Source organism: Panthera onca, chromosome B2 (assembly GCF_046562875.1).
Source record: "Panthera onca isolate mPanOnc1 chromosome B2, mPanOnc1 haplotype 2, whole genome shotgun sequence".
Classification (NCBI taxonomy): Eukaryota; Metazoa; Chordata; class Mammalia; order Carnivora; family Felidae; genus Panthera; species Panthera onca.
This window is the reverse complement of record NC_138343.1, coordinates 30,267,338-30,286,035: the sequence shown is the minus strand read 5'-3', so window position 1 is coordinate 30,286,035 and position 18,698 is coordinate 30,267,338. Positions and strand designations below refer to the sequence as shown.

Genomic DNA, 18,698 nt, shown 5'->3' with positions numbered 1-18,698 from the left:
TCACTTCAACCACCAAAAAAAAAAAAAAAAAAAATGCTGGGACACACAGATGCGCTGAGAAAGTACAACTTAGAAGCTTTTTGAGTCTTGATTGCAATGCTGTTTAGATACTTCTGTAGGAAGGGGCAAAATCACTTTATAGATTAGATTCGTGGGCACCTGGGGGGCTCCGACGGTTAAGTGTTGGATTCTTGGGTTCAACTCAGGTCATAATCTCAGGGTTTGTGGGTTCGAGCCCTGAATGGGGCTCTGCCCTGGCAGCACAGAGCCTTCTTGGGATTCTCTCTCTTCTCTCTGTCCCTTCCCTGCTTTCTCTCTTTCTCTCAAAATAAATAAACATTAAAAAGAAAAGAAAAGAAACTGATTTCTATGAGAATCTCTAGCTGGAGCTTTGAACCACAACTTCAGGTCTAAAGAGAAAATCCATATGCCTCCACCTCCATTCCCAGGCAAGCTCACTCTCTGGCATCCAGTTTACTGGGGGCGAGTTTTCTTTTAGGAGTCCGGAGGAGAGGTAAGGACTAGGAGCTCAGCACAAGTCGAGGGATTTCAGAAGGGAAAGGGACAAAACGGGGCCAATCCCAACCTGGTGTCTTTCCCTGGTTTCCTCAGAAAGACCCTGGGCCAGGCCTCAGGGTGACAAAGAGCGCTCTGTGTAGGTGAGAGGAATCCGGGCAAAGTCGCGGGTCCCTGGGAAAGACTGGCTTTGAAAGTCCCGGGCTTGAGATAGGTCTGGGGCGGGAAAGCCCAGTTTCCCGCTACTCCGCGCTCATTTCACTTCTCTCAACCTGTGTCAGGTCTTCTTGCCTGGATACTCATGACGCGGCCCCAGTTCGCACTCCCATTGCTTGTCCGGTGTCTAGAGAAGCCAATCAGCGTCACCGCGGTCCCTGGCCTGTCCTGGCCACGGACCCGCTGTGACTTCTATTCTCCAGACCCTGAGGATGCGGGTCGTGATGCCCCGAACCCTCCTCTTGCTGCTGTCGGGGGCCCTGGCCGTGACCCAGACCTGCGCGGGTGAGTGCGGGGTCGGGAAGAAAGGGCATCTGTGGGGCAGGAGCGAGGGGACCGTCCGGCGGGAACGCGGGGCCCTAGGGAAAGTGCCTGTCGCCCCCGCCCCAGAATCCTACCCACCCTGGCAGTCCTCCCCGTCCCTCCCCGACTCCTCCTTGCTCTCCCCCACTCGGACCCCCCACCCCCTGCCCTCCTGGCCGCTTCCACCTGGGATCCGGGCCTCGCGCCGGGAGCAGGGTCGGGCGGGGTCTCAAACCCTCCGCGCCCGTAGGCTCCCATTCCTTGATGTATTTCGGCACCGCGGTGTCCCGGCCCAGCCTCGGGGAGCCCCGGTACTTGGAAGTCGGCTACGTGGACGACACACAGTTCGCGCGGTTCGACAGCGACGCCTCGAGTCCGAGGATGGAGCCACGCGTGCAGTGGTTGAAGCAGGAGGCGCCGGAGTATTGGGAGCAGGAGACGCGGGGCGCCAAGGACACCGCACAGACTTTCCGACAGAGCCTGAACACGCTGCGCGGCTACTACAACCAGAGCGAAGCGGGTGAGCGACGCGGACCCGGGTCAGGGTCACGACCCCATCCCCGGGGTTGCCCGAGTCTTTGGGTCCGAGCACCACCCTGAGGCTGCGGGACCCGCCCGTCTCCAAACCCGGGAAAAGCGCGCGGGCACTTTTACCCGCCATTCAGTTTTGGCTTTAAGCCCTGGGGTTCGGGGTGTGGGAGGGGGCGGGGCTCCAGGGCGGAGCTGACCTCGGGGGCGGGGCCAGGGTCTCACACCATCCAGTGGCTGTCTTCCTGCGAAGTGGGGCCCGATTGGCGCCTCCTCCGAGGATACTGGCAGTTCGCCTATGACGGCGAGGATTACATCGCCCTGAACGAGGACCTGCGCTCTTGGACCGCGGCGGACACGGCGGCGCAGATCACCCGCCGCAAGTGGGAGGCTGCCGGAGCAGCCGAGCATCAAAGGAACGACCTGCAGGTCACGTGCGTAGAGTGGCTCCGGAAGTACTTGGAGAGGGGGAACAAGACACTGCTGCGCACAGGTACCAGGGGCCGCGGGGCTTCCCACGATTTCCCCTCCAGCTGAGGCCTCCTAAGAGAATAGGAAGAACTGGGATCCACAGCAGTATATGGCCCTCCCCTGTGTCGGGAGACTGACTGCTCGGGTTTTCAGATCCGGTCCCAGAGAGACCCCCAAAGGGTCTGTCTTTCTCCTAGAGACTGTTGAAGGATAGAGTCTCTCCAGGGATGGAGGAGGAGACCATTTCTGAAATAATTGATCAGCGTTTCCCTTTGGCTCACTGTGGCTTTGGGAACCTTGGGGGATTTTCTCAGGCTTTGTTCTCTGCCCCACACTCATGTGTTTGGGGTATCTGACTTCACCTATTCTGAGTCATTTGGCCTCCAGCCAGGTCCGGACCAGAAATCCCTTTCTTTTCTGCTCTCAGAAACCTGCCTTCTACAGTGGGCCGTCTCACCCTAATTCTAGAACTTTCCAAACAAGAAGAGATTATGTGTCTAGGCTGGTGTCTGGGTTTTTGCTCCCTTCCCCAATTCCAGCTCTCTTGTCCATTCTCAAGATGGCCACATGAGAATTGCCTCAGTGGCCCGAGACAGTTGTAAAATTCCTTAATTTTCTGACCCTTCTCTTCAGACCCCCCGAAGACACACATCACCCACTACCCCACTTCTGACCATGATGTCACCCTGAAGTGCTGGGCCCTGGGTTTCTATCCTGCGGAGATCACCCTGACCTGGCAGCGTGATGGGGAGGACCTGATCCAGGACACGGAGTTTGTGGACACTAGGCCTGGGGGAGATGGGACCTTCCAGAAGTGGGTGGCTGTGGTGGTGCCTTCTGGAGAGGAGCAGAGATACACGTGCCATGTGCAGCATGGGGGGTTGCCCAAGCCCCTCATGCTGAAATGGGGTAAGGACAGGGGGAGACCTGGGTATGGAGCCAAACTTGGAGAACTCAGGAGCCCTTCTGGACAAATTCAGCAGGGTTGAGGCTGAGACCTCGGAGTCAAGGCCCTCACTTTATCCTCTCTTCCCAGAGTCCCCTCCTCAGCGCAGCATTCCCATGGTGGGCATTGTTGCTGGTCTGGTTTCCTTTGTGGTCATCAGTGCTGTGGTGGTTGGAGCTGTCATATGGAGGAGGTACAGCCAAGGTACGGAAGGGGAGTGCTCTGAGTTTTCTTGTCTTTCTGTAGTGTTTCAAGTCCAGGTAGAAGTTTGTCCTGCCTTGTTTATGGGAAGTGCCATCCATGCACATGTGCTTGTCCACTGTGCAGCTCATTGCTACATTCACTCCGGAGTAAAGCTCTGTGAGAATGAAGGGCAAACTTATCACCTTGATGAATGTGGTGATAGGATCTGATTTCCAGCAGTCACAGATCAGAGAATAAGGTCCTTGCTGAGGACAGACTCCAGGAGAATTGTTGGTCTAGCCCTGACATCTCTTTTCTTCATGTCCCCCTGATCCTGCCATAGGTTTGTAGTTACAGTTCTGGAAACTTCCCTGTGGTCCAGGTTAGCAGTTTCATCTAGGATCTCGGGCTCTGCCTCCTCCGTGGCATCTCATGTGATATTTTCTTTCCATAGGTGGAAGAGAAAGGAGTTATGCTCAGTCTGCATGTAAGTATGGAGGGGGTGATCCCTGAGACCCTGGGATAGTGTAGACAGGACCCCGTGGGGAGCTCACCCACCCCAAAGCTACTCCTTTAGTCTCATCTCCTGGGGGCTCTGACCAGTTCTGTTTGTTCTAACGCAGGTAGTGACAGTGCCCAGGGCGCTCTCCACTGCTAAAGGTGAGACCCTGAAGGGCCTGAAGTAAGGAGGGGAGAGGGGAAAGGGGCTATGTATGGGAAATGGGGATTCTTTGAGTAGGATATCTTGAGCATGTGGTAGGCTATTGAGAACGTCAACACTTATATGACTAACCTGAATTTGTTCATGATTATTTTCTTCCCCAGTGTGAGCCAGCTGCCTCGTGGGGGACTGAGTGATGCAAGATTTGTTCACTTTCCCACTTTGTGACCAATGCCCCTGATATCTCTTTCTACAAAGGGCTTCGGCATGTGTCCTCGTTCCTATTACCATAATGTGAGGAGGTGGGGAGACTGCTCCCCGCCTCCATGACCCCACCCCACACTGACCTGGGTTCTCTTTCCTCGTCTGCTTTCATGATCCAGTAGAGGGAGAGTGGGCCACCTCCATCCCTGTCTTTATGTCTCACTGAGCTACAACTTCTTACTTCCTTGTTGAACGTAGGGCTCTGGATGTGAATTTGTTTTTCCAGTTCTGGTCATGAGGAGTTGATCAGTTAGTTAAAGAAGAAGATTCCTAAAGTTTGAGAGGGGAAAGAAATGGAAACCCTGAGAACCTCCCAGAAGCTGCAGGTTTGGTGTGCCGAGTCTGCTCTGGGTGGGGACAGGAATAAGCTGTGAGGGGCCTAGCGTTGTGGAGCCTCATGCCCAGTTGGTACAACATGGATGTGACATGGTCACTGCTCAGCTGGGGAACCTCTTTGCGCTTTTGTCTTTGTCCCTCCAGTAGCACCTGCCTTTATAGGACTGTGATCACTCAGGATATCACCTGGATATCTGGATATTGCCCAGACCTTGTCCTGCCTCCAGGACTATGGGCAACAAGACATTGTATGGCTGGGTCAGCTGAGGCTCAGGCCTGGGTCAGGCCTCAGTCCCGTCTCTGGGTGTTTATTCGTTGTTTCTTTGTTTCTGTAGAGGATTAGGCCCGTTCTCTTTTTTGTGTGGGAGTTCTGGTCTAATTCACCTGTGGGTGTCTCCTCGGTGACAGCAGAAGGAGATATTTGGCCTGTCAGCATCTGCACAAGGCCCTGGGTGGCCCTGTTCATAGGAATCTGTAGTATCCAGAGGTTATTTTCAGGCTCATTCAGGTCTTGGCCTCCTTCTCGGGCTTGATTGTTCTTCCCATCTTTTCTGAAGTCTTCTGAGAGGAGCAGATTCTAGCAGACAGGAAGCATGCCATAATTTCTTATTTTAAATTAGTTCTTGTTCTGTTTCCATCCTCTGCTTGCCCACCCTCTGCCCTGGTGATCCTGGTGCTGGCTCCAGCTCCAAGTCATGGAGTTATGAAGCAGAGTCTCCTTAGATTTATATTTGGTTGGGAAATAGCACCTGTGAATCGAGGAAGGTTTTTGAAAATGGGCATCTCCTTGGTGTGCAGGGGAGTTGGTGTGAGAGTGGGGACGGGAGGGGGAGGGCAGTGCTGTGAGAGGAGCACAGGGGCACTAATGGCAGTGTGAAGGGTGATTGTGCTGTCGCTGCCACAGAGCTGCTGTGGTCTGAGGCTACATTAGTAAAGATACTGCCTCCAGATTAGGGAGGTGCTCTGCACCGATCGCTCCTTCACTGTGTGTGTTGTGTGCAAGATATATGACACACTGTTTTCTGCATCTGGGAAACACGATAGAAGTTTCTGTGTTTAGGACAAGGCGCTGCTGCTGGTCTTTACATCACACTTTCAGTAGCAAGAATGGAGATGAGGATTCCCACACGGCTGTGCGTCAGCCTCACTTGCAGGGCTCGTTAAATAAGCGATTCCTTGATCTTGCGCCGAGGACTCTGAGTCTGTGGGTCCGGGGAGAGGCCTGTGCATTTTGTGAGAGGCCTGGCGCTCAGCCAGATCTGGAGCCAGTGAGGTCAGCGATCAGAGCAGCCAGCCTGGGGAGGGGCATTAAAGCCACATTTAAATGTGTGGTTTTTTTTTTTTTTTTTTTTTTTTTTTTTATCTTTGGAGAGGAAAGGGAAGACATAACGTTGTCAATATGAGATGTGGTGTTGTGAGATGTGTGTTATCGTATCCTGAGGTATGGTCGGGTGGGAGGACTAGGGAGTGGTTCGCAGTTCAGTGTGACGAACACCTCGGAATGCTTGCTCTCGGCAACTACTTCCCTGATTGACTTTTCAGAGCAAACAATGGGATCTAAGCTTGTTCGAACTTAGCCAAAAGGTACTGTGCGCGCGCACACACACACACACACACACACACACACACACACACACACACATTTTATATGCATATAAAGTATTCTTTTGGGGAAGATCGTAGAACAGGCTACACAGCCAGGAACAGAGTCCACAAGTGCACGTTAGGGTGGGTCTCACACAGGAACTGTGGCCTCTGCTGCTGGGCACAGATGTCACTGCTCACACTGCTGCCTCCGTTGAAGCAGGACACTGGCCCCTGTGGCTAGGACTGACATCGCTGCTGCTTGTGGGACCGGGTGACACACTGCCACTCGCGCCGCCTGTGCAAGTACATTGTGCACAGCTGCACCTTCTCTTTGTCACCAGGTCCAGCACGTGGTCACCTGCCTGGCAGAGCCTCACGCCGTGTCTAACTGGAAGGATGTTGGGACAGCAGGTCCTTCCTCTTCCATGGAGAGAGGCGGCGTTTTCCAAAGACTCTAAATGTGGAATTCTCATGTAGGGGGGCAGTGCCGGTGCTGGGGGTGAGGGCTGGAGAAAGGTCGGCTGATTGCCATTCTCGGAGCACAGACCTGAGGCTGCAGCTTGATCTGGTGCCCTGCAGGCACTCAGGTTCAGTTGGAGGAGCAAGTTTCTAGTAAACGACATCGCTCTTCTCGTTCCCTGGATGCTATGTGATTAGATGCAGCTTTGTCCACTCCGGTTTACGCTCATAAATAAGTGCAGTGACATTGTGGGCTGGTGAAGTGATTGCTCAAAACGTGTTTGCCCAGCCTCTGTCTCTTGCAAGGAGGAGAACACCTGGGTCTGTAAGACGACAGGGGGTCTCTGCGTGCACTGACTGTCATGTTAATGTTTGTATTTCCCCGTGCATGGAAATACTCTGGGGAGAGAATCTCTAACATTTGTCAGCTTTATGTGATCCTCACAAAGGACTAAAAACCAACCAGCCAGAAAACCCAAACCACCAGCCTGGTTTTCTAGTGTAGCCATAGTGTCCCTCAGAGACTTAAGTGTTAGTTAATAGCAATTCAACTGAGAAAATTTATTTTATTTTATTTTTGAGAGAGAGAGAGAGGGTGCAAGTGAGAGAGGGGCAGAGAGAAACAGAAGGAAAGAGAGAAGTGGAGCTTGAGCTCTGCTCACCTGGAGTGGGACCTCACCTCACCCGATGTGGGGCTCGAACTCATGAGCCATGAGATCATGACCTGAGCTGAAGTCAGATGCTAAATGTCAGAGCCACCCAGGCGCCCTCAACCGAGAACATTAAAAGGTCGAATTGACTTTATTCAACTGTTCATGAATTGAGCAGTCTCCCAGCTAGAAAATAGAAAGGAGACATGGGGCTCCTGGGTGGCTCAGTCAGTTAAGTGTCTGGCTTCAGCTCAGGTCATAACTTCGTGGTTCAGTTTGTGAGTTTGAGCCCCACGTTGGGCTCTGTGCTGACAGCTCAGAACCTGGAGCCTGCTTTGGATTTTGTGTCTCCCTCTCTCTCTGCCCCTCCCCTGCTCGTGCTCTGTCTTTCAAAAATAAATATTAAAAAAAAAAAAAAAAAAAAAAGAGACTCTTCCAGCTGCAGAAAGGATTTTAAAGGCAGAGTGGAAGGGGAAAAAGGAAATTATTCATTAAAAAATGCATTGCTTTAAGCAAGGTGGCCCTTTGAAGGGGAAAGGAAGTGGTCTTTCAGTGGCTTACCTACTTGTGCTGAGCAGGAAATTCCAGGTTGGCTGATTACAGGTCACATTTCTGGGAGAAGCTGAAGATGCATTTAGGTTAAGGATTAAGATCTTGGTGGTATTTGGCTTAGGTGACTTCATTTTGGGTCTGCTGTCTTCCTTTGTTAACAGGACCATGAACAGCTGGTAGCAGACGGAAGGACATGATATAAATGCTTACACTTATCTTATCCTTTGCTCCTGGATGAGAGGAAGCACAGACTTGCTCTCCCTCTAAATTTCTCTTTGTGGAGCCGTAAGGGTTTTTTCCTCCATTCAACCAATGCTCTGATTCCCTGTCACCAATTCAATTCATTTCATCAGTCTTTTTTTTTTTTTTTTTTAATATTTATTTTTGAGACAGAAACAGAGCAGGAGAGGGGGAGGGGCAGAGAAAGAGAAAGACAGAATCCCAGGGAGACACAGAATCCGAAGCAGGGTCCAGGCTTTGAGCGGTCAGCATAGAGCCCCATGTGGGGCTCGAACTCATGGATGTGAGATCATGACCTGAGCCAAAGTTGGGCGCTTAACCAACTGAGCCACCCAGGTACTCCCAATGCAATTCATTTTAATTCTGACACTGTTGACCTGGAGTTAGCATGAGACCCACAGGTGTGAGGATGCTTCCTACAAGATTGCCCTCACTTCACAGGCACGTCTCAACTGTTACGTTCCCACGTCGCCTGCACTTTTGTTCCACTTGGCTACAAAGTTGAGGGTACTCTCAAAGTTCAATAATTTGCTAGAACAACTCCTAGAACTCAGGAAAATTCCATTATTATTGTGGTTTACTATAAGGACACACATGAGCAACCAGATGAAGAGGCACATGAGTGTGGGAGCGTGAAGGTCGGAGTTGCAGGAGCCTCTGTCACCGTGGGGTTGGAATGTGCCACCCTCTGAGCATGTCAGTGTGTTCATTTCAGAAGCTGTGAACTCTGTCGTTTAGAAGCTTTTTTTTTTTTTTTTTTTTTTTAACGTTTATTTATTTTTGAGACAGAGAGAGACAGAGCGTGAACGGGGGAGGGGCAGAGAGAGAGGGAGACACAGAATCGGAAGCAGGCTCCAGGCTCTGAGCCATCAGCCCAGAGCCCGACGTGGGGCTCTAACTCGCGGACCGCGAGATCGTGACCTGAGCTGAAGTCGGACGCTTAACCGACTGAGCCACCCAGGCGCCCCTGTCGTTTAGAAGCTTTTATGGAAGCTTCATGATACAGGTGTGCTTGATTCCATCACTGGCGAGTCAGTGATTCGCCACTGATTAAAGTCAGTGATTAAAGTCAGCCTCCAGAGCCTCTCCCCAGAGGTCAGGGAAGGAGGCTGAGGTTGCCAACTCTAATCATCGCTTGGTCTTTCTGGTCACCAGCCCCCAACCTGAAGCTATCTAGGCCCCTCGGCCAAGTCCTCTCATTAGCATACCAGAAACACTCATATCACTCAGGAGATCCCAAGGGTTTGGGGAAGTCTGTGCCAGGAACCAGAGACAAAGACCAAATAAGTCTACCACAGGCCACTCCTTGGTCTTTGACCACAGGTCCCTTGTAGCGACAGGACCATAGCTGAAAAGATACTGGCACACTACCAAAGTCCCATTCAGTCAGTGACAATTAGCCCATCATCCTGCTGTATGACAGTGTCTCCCAGGATCGCTCAGGTCTCCTGGTTCCATTTAGTCTCGTCAGGTTCCAGAAGCAGGAATGGTGTCACAGCGTGTGGCTCCCTCTCTCAGGCATCTGGTATAATCGAGCTAAGAGGCAGTGTCCTCTCTTGCTCACACCTCTTGGGAGGTGTTAATGTAATGCTGGGTTTCCCTCATTACGTAACTCATTTATCCATTCCTTTACCCTCAGCTGTTGTTTCTATTTCTCTCCATTTATACCCAACTTTCTGCGGTTGGAAGGGACGTTATGTGTAGCTGCTGTGCTGGTCTAGACTGCGGGCAGCAATACAGTCTGGCAAGTCCCTCCTCCCCTGTCTTCTCTCGTCCATAGAGGGGAGGGTCACACCCGGACAGAACTTGTGGGCTAACTGACCAGTAGGCAATCTAGCGGCACTCACCGTCAGCCCCAGCTTTGCCAGATGGGGCGAAGGCACAGCCCTCCCATTCAGTCCCTTAGGAAATCTCACATCAAGGTCGAACAACGGAGGTACGGTCGCCTGCTTAGGAGTCCTTCCTGTTTCTGGCACTCGTACTTGCATTCCTGTCCTGAGACACTGTAGCGGGTAGGAAGAGGGAATGTTGAGGTGAACTATAGTCATACCAATGTCCTCTCACTTGGGAAGGATTATAGAGTCACGCTTACATGCCCCGCCCTCCTGCCCAGATCCATCAAGGAAACAAAACAGACACCTTTTCCCCCTAACGGGGACACTCCTGATTCCCACGCATGCTGGGTTGGAGTACACTCTGTGAAGGTGTGTGAGCCAGCACTTCATGTCTCTGTGGCCCTATTTTCACAGTATTTCCATTGTCCATTCCAACTCTCTGTTAAGCTGTTTCTCTGTCGGTATATCTGTATGCCCATTGTTGGACATCATGGCTTGTAATGTATTTTTTTAGCGTGAGGAAATGTGACCGAGCATTCCAAACTAGTACAGTATCTTTTGTTTGTTTTGTCACATGTGCACCGAAAGGCAGGTATAAAAATGTTCTCAGCGGCACTGTTTATGATTGCCCCAAATGGGAAACAACGTCAATGTGCCTAAAAAGAACATATGTACATGAACTGTAGCACAGCCTTACAATGGACTGCCACACAGCCCTGAAAAAGACTGGGCTCTCGCTACACCCTACGGCATGGGTGAACCTCACAGACGTGACACTGAGTGTAGGAAGCCAGACACGTGAGAGACACAGACTTTTTGTATGTGAAGTTGAAGATGAGGACTCATTTGTAGTGCCAGAAGTCAGAAGAGTTGTTGCCTCTTGTGGTGGCGTATTGACTGGGAATCTCTCCGAAACCCAAAATGCTCTGCATCTTGCTCTGGGTGGTAGTACATGGGAAGTGCATACGTGTAAAATTTCATCGAGCTGTCCACACAGGATCGATGTTCTCTGCATTTTATTAAAGTTTTTTTTTTACATTTATTTATTTATTTTTGAGGGCGACTGAGACAGCACGAGTTGGTGGGGGGCAGAGAGAGACGGGGAGAGAGAGAGAAAAGTCCCAAGCAGGCTCCACGCCATCAGTGCAGAGCCCGACGTGGGGCTCGAAGTCAAGAAACTGTGACACCGTGACCTGAGCCGAAACCAAGAGTCGGATGCTTAACTAACTCAGCTACCCAGGTGCCCCTATTTTTTTAAAATTTTAATTGAATTACAGCTATGTTCTTTTTCTTTTCTTTTCTTTTCTTTTTTTAATAGCACTCTAGACATTTGCAACTACCACTGAGTAAGCAAAACCCAACCCAGAATCTCTGTTCCTGTCAAGACCCATTTGCAGCCCTCCCTTGGGGTTACTAGTATTGCTCTGACTTGCTAGCTATGTTCAAGGACTTCCTACCAGGGAATCTGCCTCCTAGCTGTCTGTAATGTGTGGCTGGCAGTTGAGAACAGTTCCTTTTGGTATTTTGGGCCACAGAAGATGCAAGTAGACTATATGTAGTTTCAGCCTTCTCTGGATTACTGCAGCCCCCAATGTCCCTTTAGTTCACGTACCCAAGGGGCCACCTCAAGAGAGGACATCAAGATACCCACTCATCACTTCCAAACAGCTTCCAAACTTGAAGGTGGTTCTTGTGATGAGCACCAAAATGTCCTACTTTATAATGCACCCCTCAAATTCCCATAGTGGTTTGCAGGGGGCTGTGCCCCGTGTGGTTATTCCTTTAACAGACTAAGTTTCCCTTCTGCCTGACCATATGGCCTGGCTGTTGGCCACTGCCCACGAGTTGCTAAATCCAAAACACAGGGGCTTTTATTGTTCAATTTTTATATCACTGCTAGCAAAGCCACATGCAAGTTAGCTCACGGAGCTGACCTGTTTTTAGCTCCCTTGGTCAGAGTGGCGGCCTCCAAACAAGATGTTGTCCATTCGCCTTGGAGCTGCTACCCATAAACCAAGGAGTTTTTCATAGGCTACTTGAGAGCTGTCTCTGGGACCCTGTCCAAGTGATGATAGAATCCAGCACCTCCTCACCAGGTCCCAAGTCAGTCCTACAGGAATAGAGGCTCCCTGCTTGTGCACATATCCTCCTTGCATTTTCCTGGCAGCAGGATCCTGTAGAAACTCTTTCCACTATTTGCTAAACTGTTACCACTATGTATATATGTATTTTTAAATTTACATCCAAGTTAGTTAGCATATAGTGCAATAATGATTTCAGGAGTAGATTCCAGTGATTCATCCCCTATGTATAACACCCAGTGCTCATCCCAACAAGTGTCTTCCTTATTGCCCCTTACTTATTTAGCCCATCCCCCACCCACAACTCCTGCAGCAACCTTCAGTTTGTTCTCTGCGTTTGAGTCTCTTATGTTTTGTCCCCCTCCCTGTTTTTATATTATTTTTGCCTCCCTTCCCTTAATGTTCATCTGTTTTGTATCTTAAAATTCTCATATCAGTGAAGTCATATGATATTTGTCTTTCTCTGACTAATTTCGCTTAGCATAATACCCTCCAGTTCCATCCATGTAGCTGCAAATGACAAGATTTCATTCTTTTCGATTGCCGAGTAATACTCCATTGTACATATATACCACATCCTCTTTATCCATTCATCCGTCAATGGACATATGGGCTCTTTCCATACTTTGGCTACTGTTGATACTGCTGCTATAAACATGAGGGTGCATGTGCCCTTTAGAAACAGCACACCTGTGTCCCTTGGATAAATGCCTAGTAGTACAATTGCTGGGTTGTAGGGTAGTTCTATTTTTAACTTTTTGAGGAATCTCCATACTGTTTTCCAGAGTGTCTGTACCAATTTGCATTCCCACCAGCAGTGCAAAAGAGTTCCTCTTTCTCCGCATCCTTGCCTACATCTGTTGTTGCCTGAGTTGTTAACTTTAGCCATTCTGACTGTTGTGAGGTGGTATCTCATTGTTGTCACTGCTTTTTTAATGGAATTCTTCTGGGCATTGTCCTCTCCATTAGAGTGTTTTTCCAACATTAACCAAGACTACATGGATACATCAGGCTCAAGATTATTATATGTCCTTCAGACATAGGGTAGTTTTAATTAATGTTCAGTAAGGGGGACCTGGGTGGCTCAGTCGGTTAAGTGTCCGACTTTGGCTCAGGTCATGATCTCACAGTTGGTGAGTTCCAGCCCTGCATCGGGCTCTGTGCCGACGGCTCAGAGCCTGGAGCCTGCTTTAGATTCTGTGTCTCCCTCTCAGTCTCTCTGCCCTTCCCCTGCTCATGCCATGTCTCACTTTCTCTCTCTCAAAAATAAATAAACTTTAAAAAATTAAAAAAAATTAATGTCCAGTAGCAAGCTAGTAACTTTGAATGGAAATACTCTAGTTCACTTTAGTAATCACTGAGAAGCACTCAGAGGCTTCTGCTGTAAGCTCCAGGACCTGCTGCGCATAGTGCTATTGGACAGAGTACGCCTTTGCACTGCACTCCAGCTTGTATTGTATGCTGTTTGAGCTTGGGCAGTCTTATTTTCACGTACCCTATCCGATTAGTATTGCTCATAGGGTGGATTGACATGCCTTCTGCTTTATAGTACTAGACAGAGAAGCGCTCCCCAGTCAGACATAATACCCATTCTCATGAAACATTCAGGCAAAGGAGACAGACTCTTCACTTAAAGATCATTTAAACATTCCAGTTCCCACCCAAAATTTCTACCTTCATCCTGTAATCTCTTATTTTTCTGTATTTTTCAATCTAATCATAGGCCACATTAGTGCATCAGGAACAGGTTGTCGTGCCGCCTTTGCATGTGGCTCCTGTGTAATGGAGTCCTGGAGTCTTCTGCTCTCTATCCCCTGATCATTTTACCCACTCTTATGTACAAGGCTTTGGATCCCCAGCAAGGGGTCAGGTCAAACTACCTTACCTATCTTGTCAATCTTATCTCAGGTAATTTGCCTGACTGTTCCTGATCAGAGTTTTCATTGTGATCTATGCTTTCTTACTTTTTAAATTCTTCCAAACTGGGGTAAGTAGAGCCATCTTATTTGGGGCTTAAAAATATATATATATATTTTAATGTTTACTTACTTATTTTGAGAGAAAGAGAGAGAGTGCACAAGTAGGGGAGGAGCAGAGAGTGAGGAAGAGAGAATCCTAAGCAGGCTCCACGCTGTCAGTGCAGAGCCCGATATGGGGCTTGAACTCACGAACTGTGAGATCATGACCTGAATTGAAATCAAGAGCCAGATGCTCAACCAACTGAGCCACCCAGGCGCCCCTTGTTTGGGGGCTTTTTAACGTTGGGGGACAAGCATGGGGTCTCTTTGGTTTACCCAACCTTCCATAGTGCTGTTTTAAGACCTGTATTTTAACCTCATCAATGTTTTATTTATCCCATTGCTTAATAGACATCTGTATTAGGATTCTCCCAGTCAATGGATAAAGAAATTGTGGTTTATATACACAATGGAGTACTATGTAGCAATGAGAAAGAACGAAATATGGCCCTTTGTAGAAACGCGGATGGAACTGGAGAGTGTTATGCTAAGTGAAATAAGCCATACAGAGAAAGACAGATACCATATGTTTTCACTCTTATGTGGATCCTGAGAAACTTAACAGAAACCCATGGGGGAGGGGAAGAAAAAAAAAAGAGGTTAGAGTGGGAGAGAGCCAAAGCATAAGAGACTCTTAAAAACAAACTGAGGGTTGATGGGGGGTGGGAGGGAGGGCAGGGTGGGTGATGGGTATTGAAGAGGGCACATTTTGGGATGAGCACTGGGTGTTGTATGGAAACCAATTTGACAGTAAATCTCATATATTGGAAAAAAAATGAAGAAAAAAAAAAAAAAAGGATCCTCCCAGTCAAGTATCTTGGAACCATGTCACCCAATCAAGTTGACACATAAAATATACAAGTCCATACCTTGTCAACTTGCCACTGATAATGCATCTCCTTAAACCATACTTAATTTCCAAATAAAAGCAATACCAGGGTCATACGTTTATTTAAAATTATTCAACTATCTTGAATACAGCTGAAAACACACTAGTGTTACTGCCTTTCAGACCCAAAGACACACACTGACAGAACGTGAAGGGATGGAAAAACATTTACTATGCAAATGGAAATGAAAATTTAAAAAAGCAAGTGTAGCAATACATAGACAAAATACACTTTATTATTTTTTAATTTAATTTAATTTAAATTTGACTTTTTACTTAAATTTTAGTTAGTTAACATACAGTGCATACAGTCCTAAAACTATTGGTTTTAGGAATAGAATTCAGTGATTCCTCACTTACATATAACACCGAGTGCTCATCACTAGTGCCCTCTTTGATACCCATCCCTCATCTAGCCCATCTTCTCCCCACCTCCTTCCATCACCCCTCAGTTTGTTCTCTATCATTAAGAGTCTCTTGTGTGGGAATGCAAGCTGGTGCAGCCACTCTGGAAAACAGTATGGAGGTTCCTTAAAAAACTAAAAATAGAGCTACCCTACACCCAGCAATTGCACTACTAGGCATTTAGCCACAGGATACAGGTGTGCTATTTCGAAGGGACACATGTCCCCCATGTTTATAGCAGCACTATCAACAACAGCCAAAGTATGGAAAGAGCCCAAATGTCCATCGATGGATGAATGGATAAAGAAGATGTGGTATATATGTACAATGGAGTATTACTTGGCAATGAAGAATGAAATCTTGCCATTTGCAGCTATGTGGATGGAACTGGAGGGTATTATTAGTGAAATTAGTCAGAGGAAGACAAAAATCATATGACTTCACTCATATGAGGACTTTAAGAGGCAAAACAGATGAACATAAGGGAAGGGAAACAAAAATAATATAAAAACAAGGAGGGGGACAAAACAGAAGAGACTCATAAATATGGAGAACAAACTGAGGGTTGCTGGAGGGGTTGTGGGGGGGATGGGCTAAATGAGTAAGGGGTGTTAAGGAATCTACTCCTGAAATCATTGTTTCACTATATGCTAATTTGGATGTAAATTTTAAAAAATAAATAAAATAAAAAAAGAGTCTCTTGTGGAAAAATAAGATAAAAACATAGAGGGAGGCAAACCATAGGAGACTCTTGAATACAGAGAACAAACTGAAGGGCGATCAGAGTGGGGGAGGTTAAATGGGTGACAGGCATTAAGGGAGGGCACTCTTCAGGATGAGTACTGGCTGTCATATGTAAGAGATGAATCACTGGGTTCTACTCCTGAGGCCAAGACTACACTGTATGTTAACTAATTTGAGAATAAAATAAAAAGTAAAACAAAAAATAAATGGATAAAGAACAAGGAGTGAGTGAAGTGAAAAAAAAAGAGTCTCTCATCTTTTGTTTTCCTCTTTCCTCTTTTTTCCCCTTCTCATATGTTCATCTATTTTCTTTTTTTTTAAGTTTATTTATTTTGAGAGAGGGAGGGGCAGAGGGAAAGGGAGAGAGATTATCCCAAACAGACTCTGTGCTGCCAGTGCATAGCCTGATGCAGGGCTCGACTTCACGAACTGTGAGATCATGACCTTAGCCAAAATCAAGAGTTAGACACTCAACTGACAGCCAGTCATCTGGTTTGTTTCTTAAATTCCACATATAAGTTAAATCATATAGTATTTGTCTTTCTCGACCTGACTTATTTCACTTAACATAATACACTCTAGGTCCATTCACGTCATTGTAAATGAAAAAGAAAAAGATTTCATTTTTTGATGGCTGAGTAATATTCCATTGTATATATATGCCACCTCTTCTTTATCCATTTACAGTTGGGCATTTAGGCTCTCTCCATAGTTTGGCTATTGTAGATAATGCTGCTATAAACATCGGGGTGCACGTACCCCTTCGAATCTGTATTTTTGCATCCTTTATGTAAATACCTAATAGTGCCGTTGCAAAATTATAGGGTAGTTCTATTTTTAACTTTTTGAGGAAACTCCATACTGTTTTCCAGAGTAGGTACACCGGTTTGCATTTCCACAAGCAGAGTAAGAGGGCTCCTCTTTCTCCTATCCATGCCAACACCTGTTGTTTCTTTGTTATTAGTTCTAGCCATTCTGACAGGTGTGATGTGGTATCTCATGGTGGTTTTGATTTGTATTTCCCTGATGATGAGTGATATTGAGCATCTTTTCATGTGTCTGATGGCCATCTGTATGTCTTCTTTGGACAAGTGTCTATTCATGTCCTCTGCCCATTTCGTAACTGGATTGTCTTTTGGGTGTTGAGTCTGGTAAGTTCCTTATAGATTTTTGATGCTAACCCTTTATCCAATAGATCATTTGCAAATATCTTATCCCATTATGTAGGCTGCCTTTAATTTTTGTTGATTGTTTCCTTCACTATGCAGAAGCTTTTGATCTTGATGAAGTCCTAATAGTTCATGTTTGCTTTTGTTTCCCTTGCCTCTGTGTCTAGTTAGAAGTTGCTCTGTCTGAGGCCAAAGAGGTTGCTGCCTGTGTTCTCCTCTAGGATTTTGATGGTTTCCTGTCTCACATTCAGGTCTTTCATCCATTTTTAGTTTATTTTTGTGTATAGCATAAGAAAGTGGTCCAGTTATGTTCTGCATGTTGCTGTCCAGTTTTCTCAACACCGTCTGTTGAAAAGACTGTCTTTTTTCCATTGAATATTCTTTCCTGTTTTGCTGAAGATTAGTTGACCATATATTTGTGGGTCCATTTCTGGGTTCTCTATTCTGTTCCATTGATCTATAAGTTTGTTTTTGTGAGAGTACCATACTATCTTGATGATTACAGCTTTGTAATATAACTTGAAGTCTGGAATCATGATACCTCCAGCTTTGCTTTTCTTTTTCAGAATTTCTTTGGCTATTCAGGGTCTTTTTTTGTTCTATACAATTTTAGGATTGTTTTTTCTATTTCTGTGAATAATGCTGGTGATGTTTTGATAGGGATCACATTTAATGTGTAGATTGCTTTGGGTAGTATAGACATTTTAACAATGTTTGTACTTCTAATCCATGAGCATGGACTGTTTTTCCATTTCTTTATGTCCTCTTCAATTTCTTTCATAAGTGTTCTATAATTTAAGAGTTCAGATATTTTCCCTTTTGGGTTAGGTATCTTATGGTTTTTGGTGCAATTATAAATGGGATCAATTTCTTGATTTATCTTTCTGATGCTTCATTACTTGTGTATAGAAATACAACAGTGGGGTGCTGGGTGGCTCAGCCAGTTAAGCGTCCAACTCTTGATTTAGGCTCAGGTCATGATCTCATGGTTGTGAGATCAAACCCTGCGTTGGGAGAGGGTTCCGGAAGATGGCGGCGTAGGAGGACGCGGGGCTCACAGCGCGTCCTGCCGATCACTTAGATTCCACCTACACCTGCCTAAAGAACCCAGAAAACCGCCAGAGGATTAGCAGAAGGGAGTCTCCGGAGTCAAGCGCAGACCAGAGGCCCACGGAAGAGGGTAGGAAGGGCGGCGAGGCGGTGCGCGCTCCACGGACTGGCGGGAGGGAGCCGGGGCGGAGGGGCGGCTCGCCGGCCAAGCGGAGCCCCCGAGCCTGGCTGGCAAAAGCGGAGGGGCCGGACAGACTGTGTTCCGACAGCAAACGCGACTTAGCGTCTGGGAGGTCATAAGTTAACAGCTCTGCTCGGAAAGCGGGAAGGCTGGAGGACAAAGGGAGGGAGAGCTGCTGAGCCCCCGGACGGCAGAGCTCAGCTTGGCGGGGAACAAAGGCGCCAGCACCATCTCCCCCACCCATCCCCCAGCCAAAATCCCAAAGGGAACCAGTTCCTGCCAGAGAACTTGCTCGCTCCGCGCAAACACCCAACTCTGTGCTTCTGCGGAGCCAAACCTCCGGCAGCGGATCTGACTCCCTCCCGCTGCCACAGGGCTCCTCCTGAAGCGGATCACCTAAGGAGAAGCGAGCTA

At 47.6% G+C, this 18,698-nt stretch overlaps 1 protein-coding gene across 17 annotated transcripts in view; it reads left to right on the top strand.

Annotated features, from left to right (window-relative positions):
* The first annotated feature begins 896 nt into the window (after window positions 1–896).
* The window catches only part of LOC132666876 (patr class I histocompatibility antigen, A-2 alpha chain-like), a 538,163-nt gene continuing 520,361 nt past the window's right edge, over window positions 897–18,698 (top strand). For 4 of the 17 annotated variants that reach the window (XR_013555563.1, XR_013555562.1, XR_013555565.1 and 1 more), the window contains exons 1-7: window positions 897–1,017; window positions 1,286–1,555; window positions 1,781–2,056; window positions 2,668–2,943; window positions 3,071–3,184; window positions 3,618–3,650; window positions 3,787–3,823. Coding sequence is in view for 9 of the 17 variants with exons in the window: in XM_060615061.2 (XP_060471044.2) it covers window positions 945–1,017; window positions 1,286–1,555; window positions 1,781–2,056; window positions 2,668–2,943; window positions 3,071–3,184; window positions 3,618–3,650; window positions 6,353–6,399 (1,089 nt within the window). In the remaining 8 variants the exon portion in view is untranslated. Of the gene's footprint in view, window positions 1,018–1,285; window positions 1,556–1,780; window positions 2,057–2,667; window positions 2,944–3,070; window positions 3,185–3,617; window positions 3,651–3,786; window positions 3,824–3,988; window positions 5,807–6,352; window positions 6,655–18,698 lie in introns of those variants that run through there. The other 13 variants (XR_013555569.1, XR_013555568.1, XR_013555567.1 and 10 more) reach the window with 12 other exon arrangements.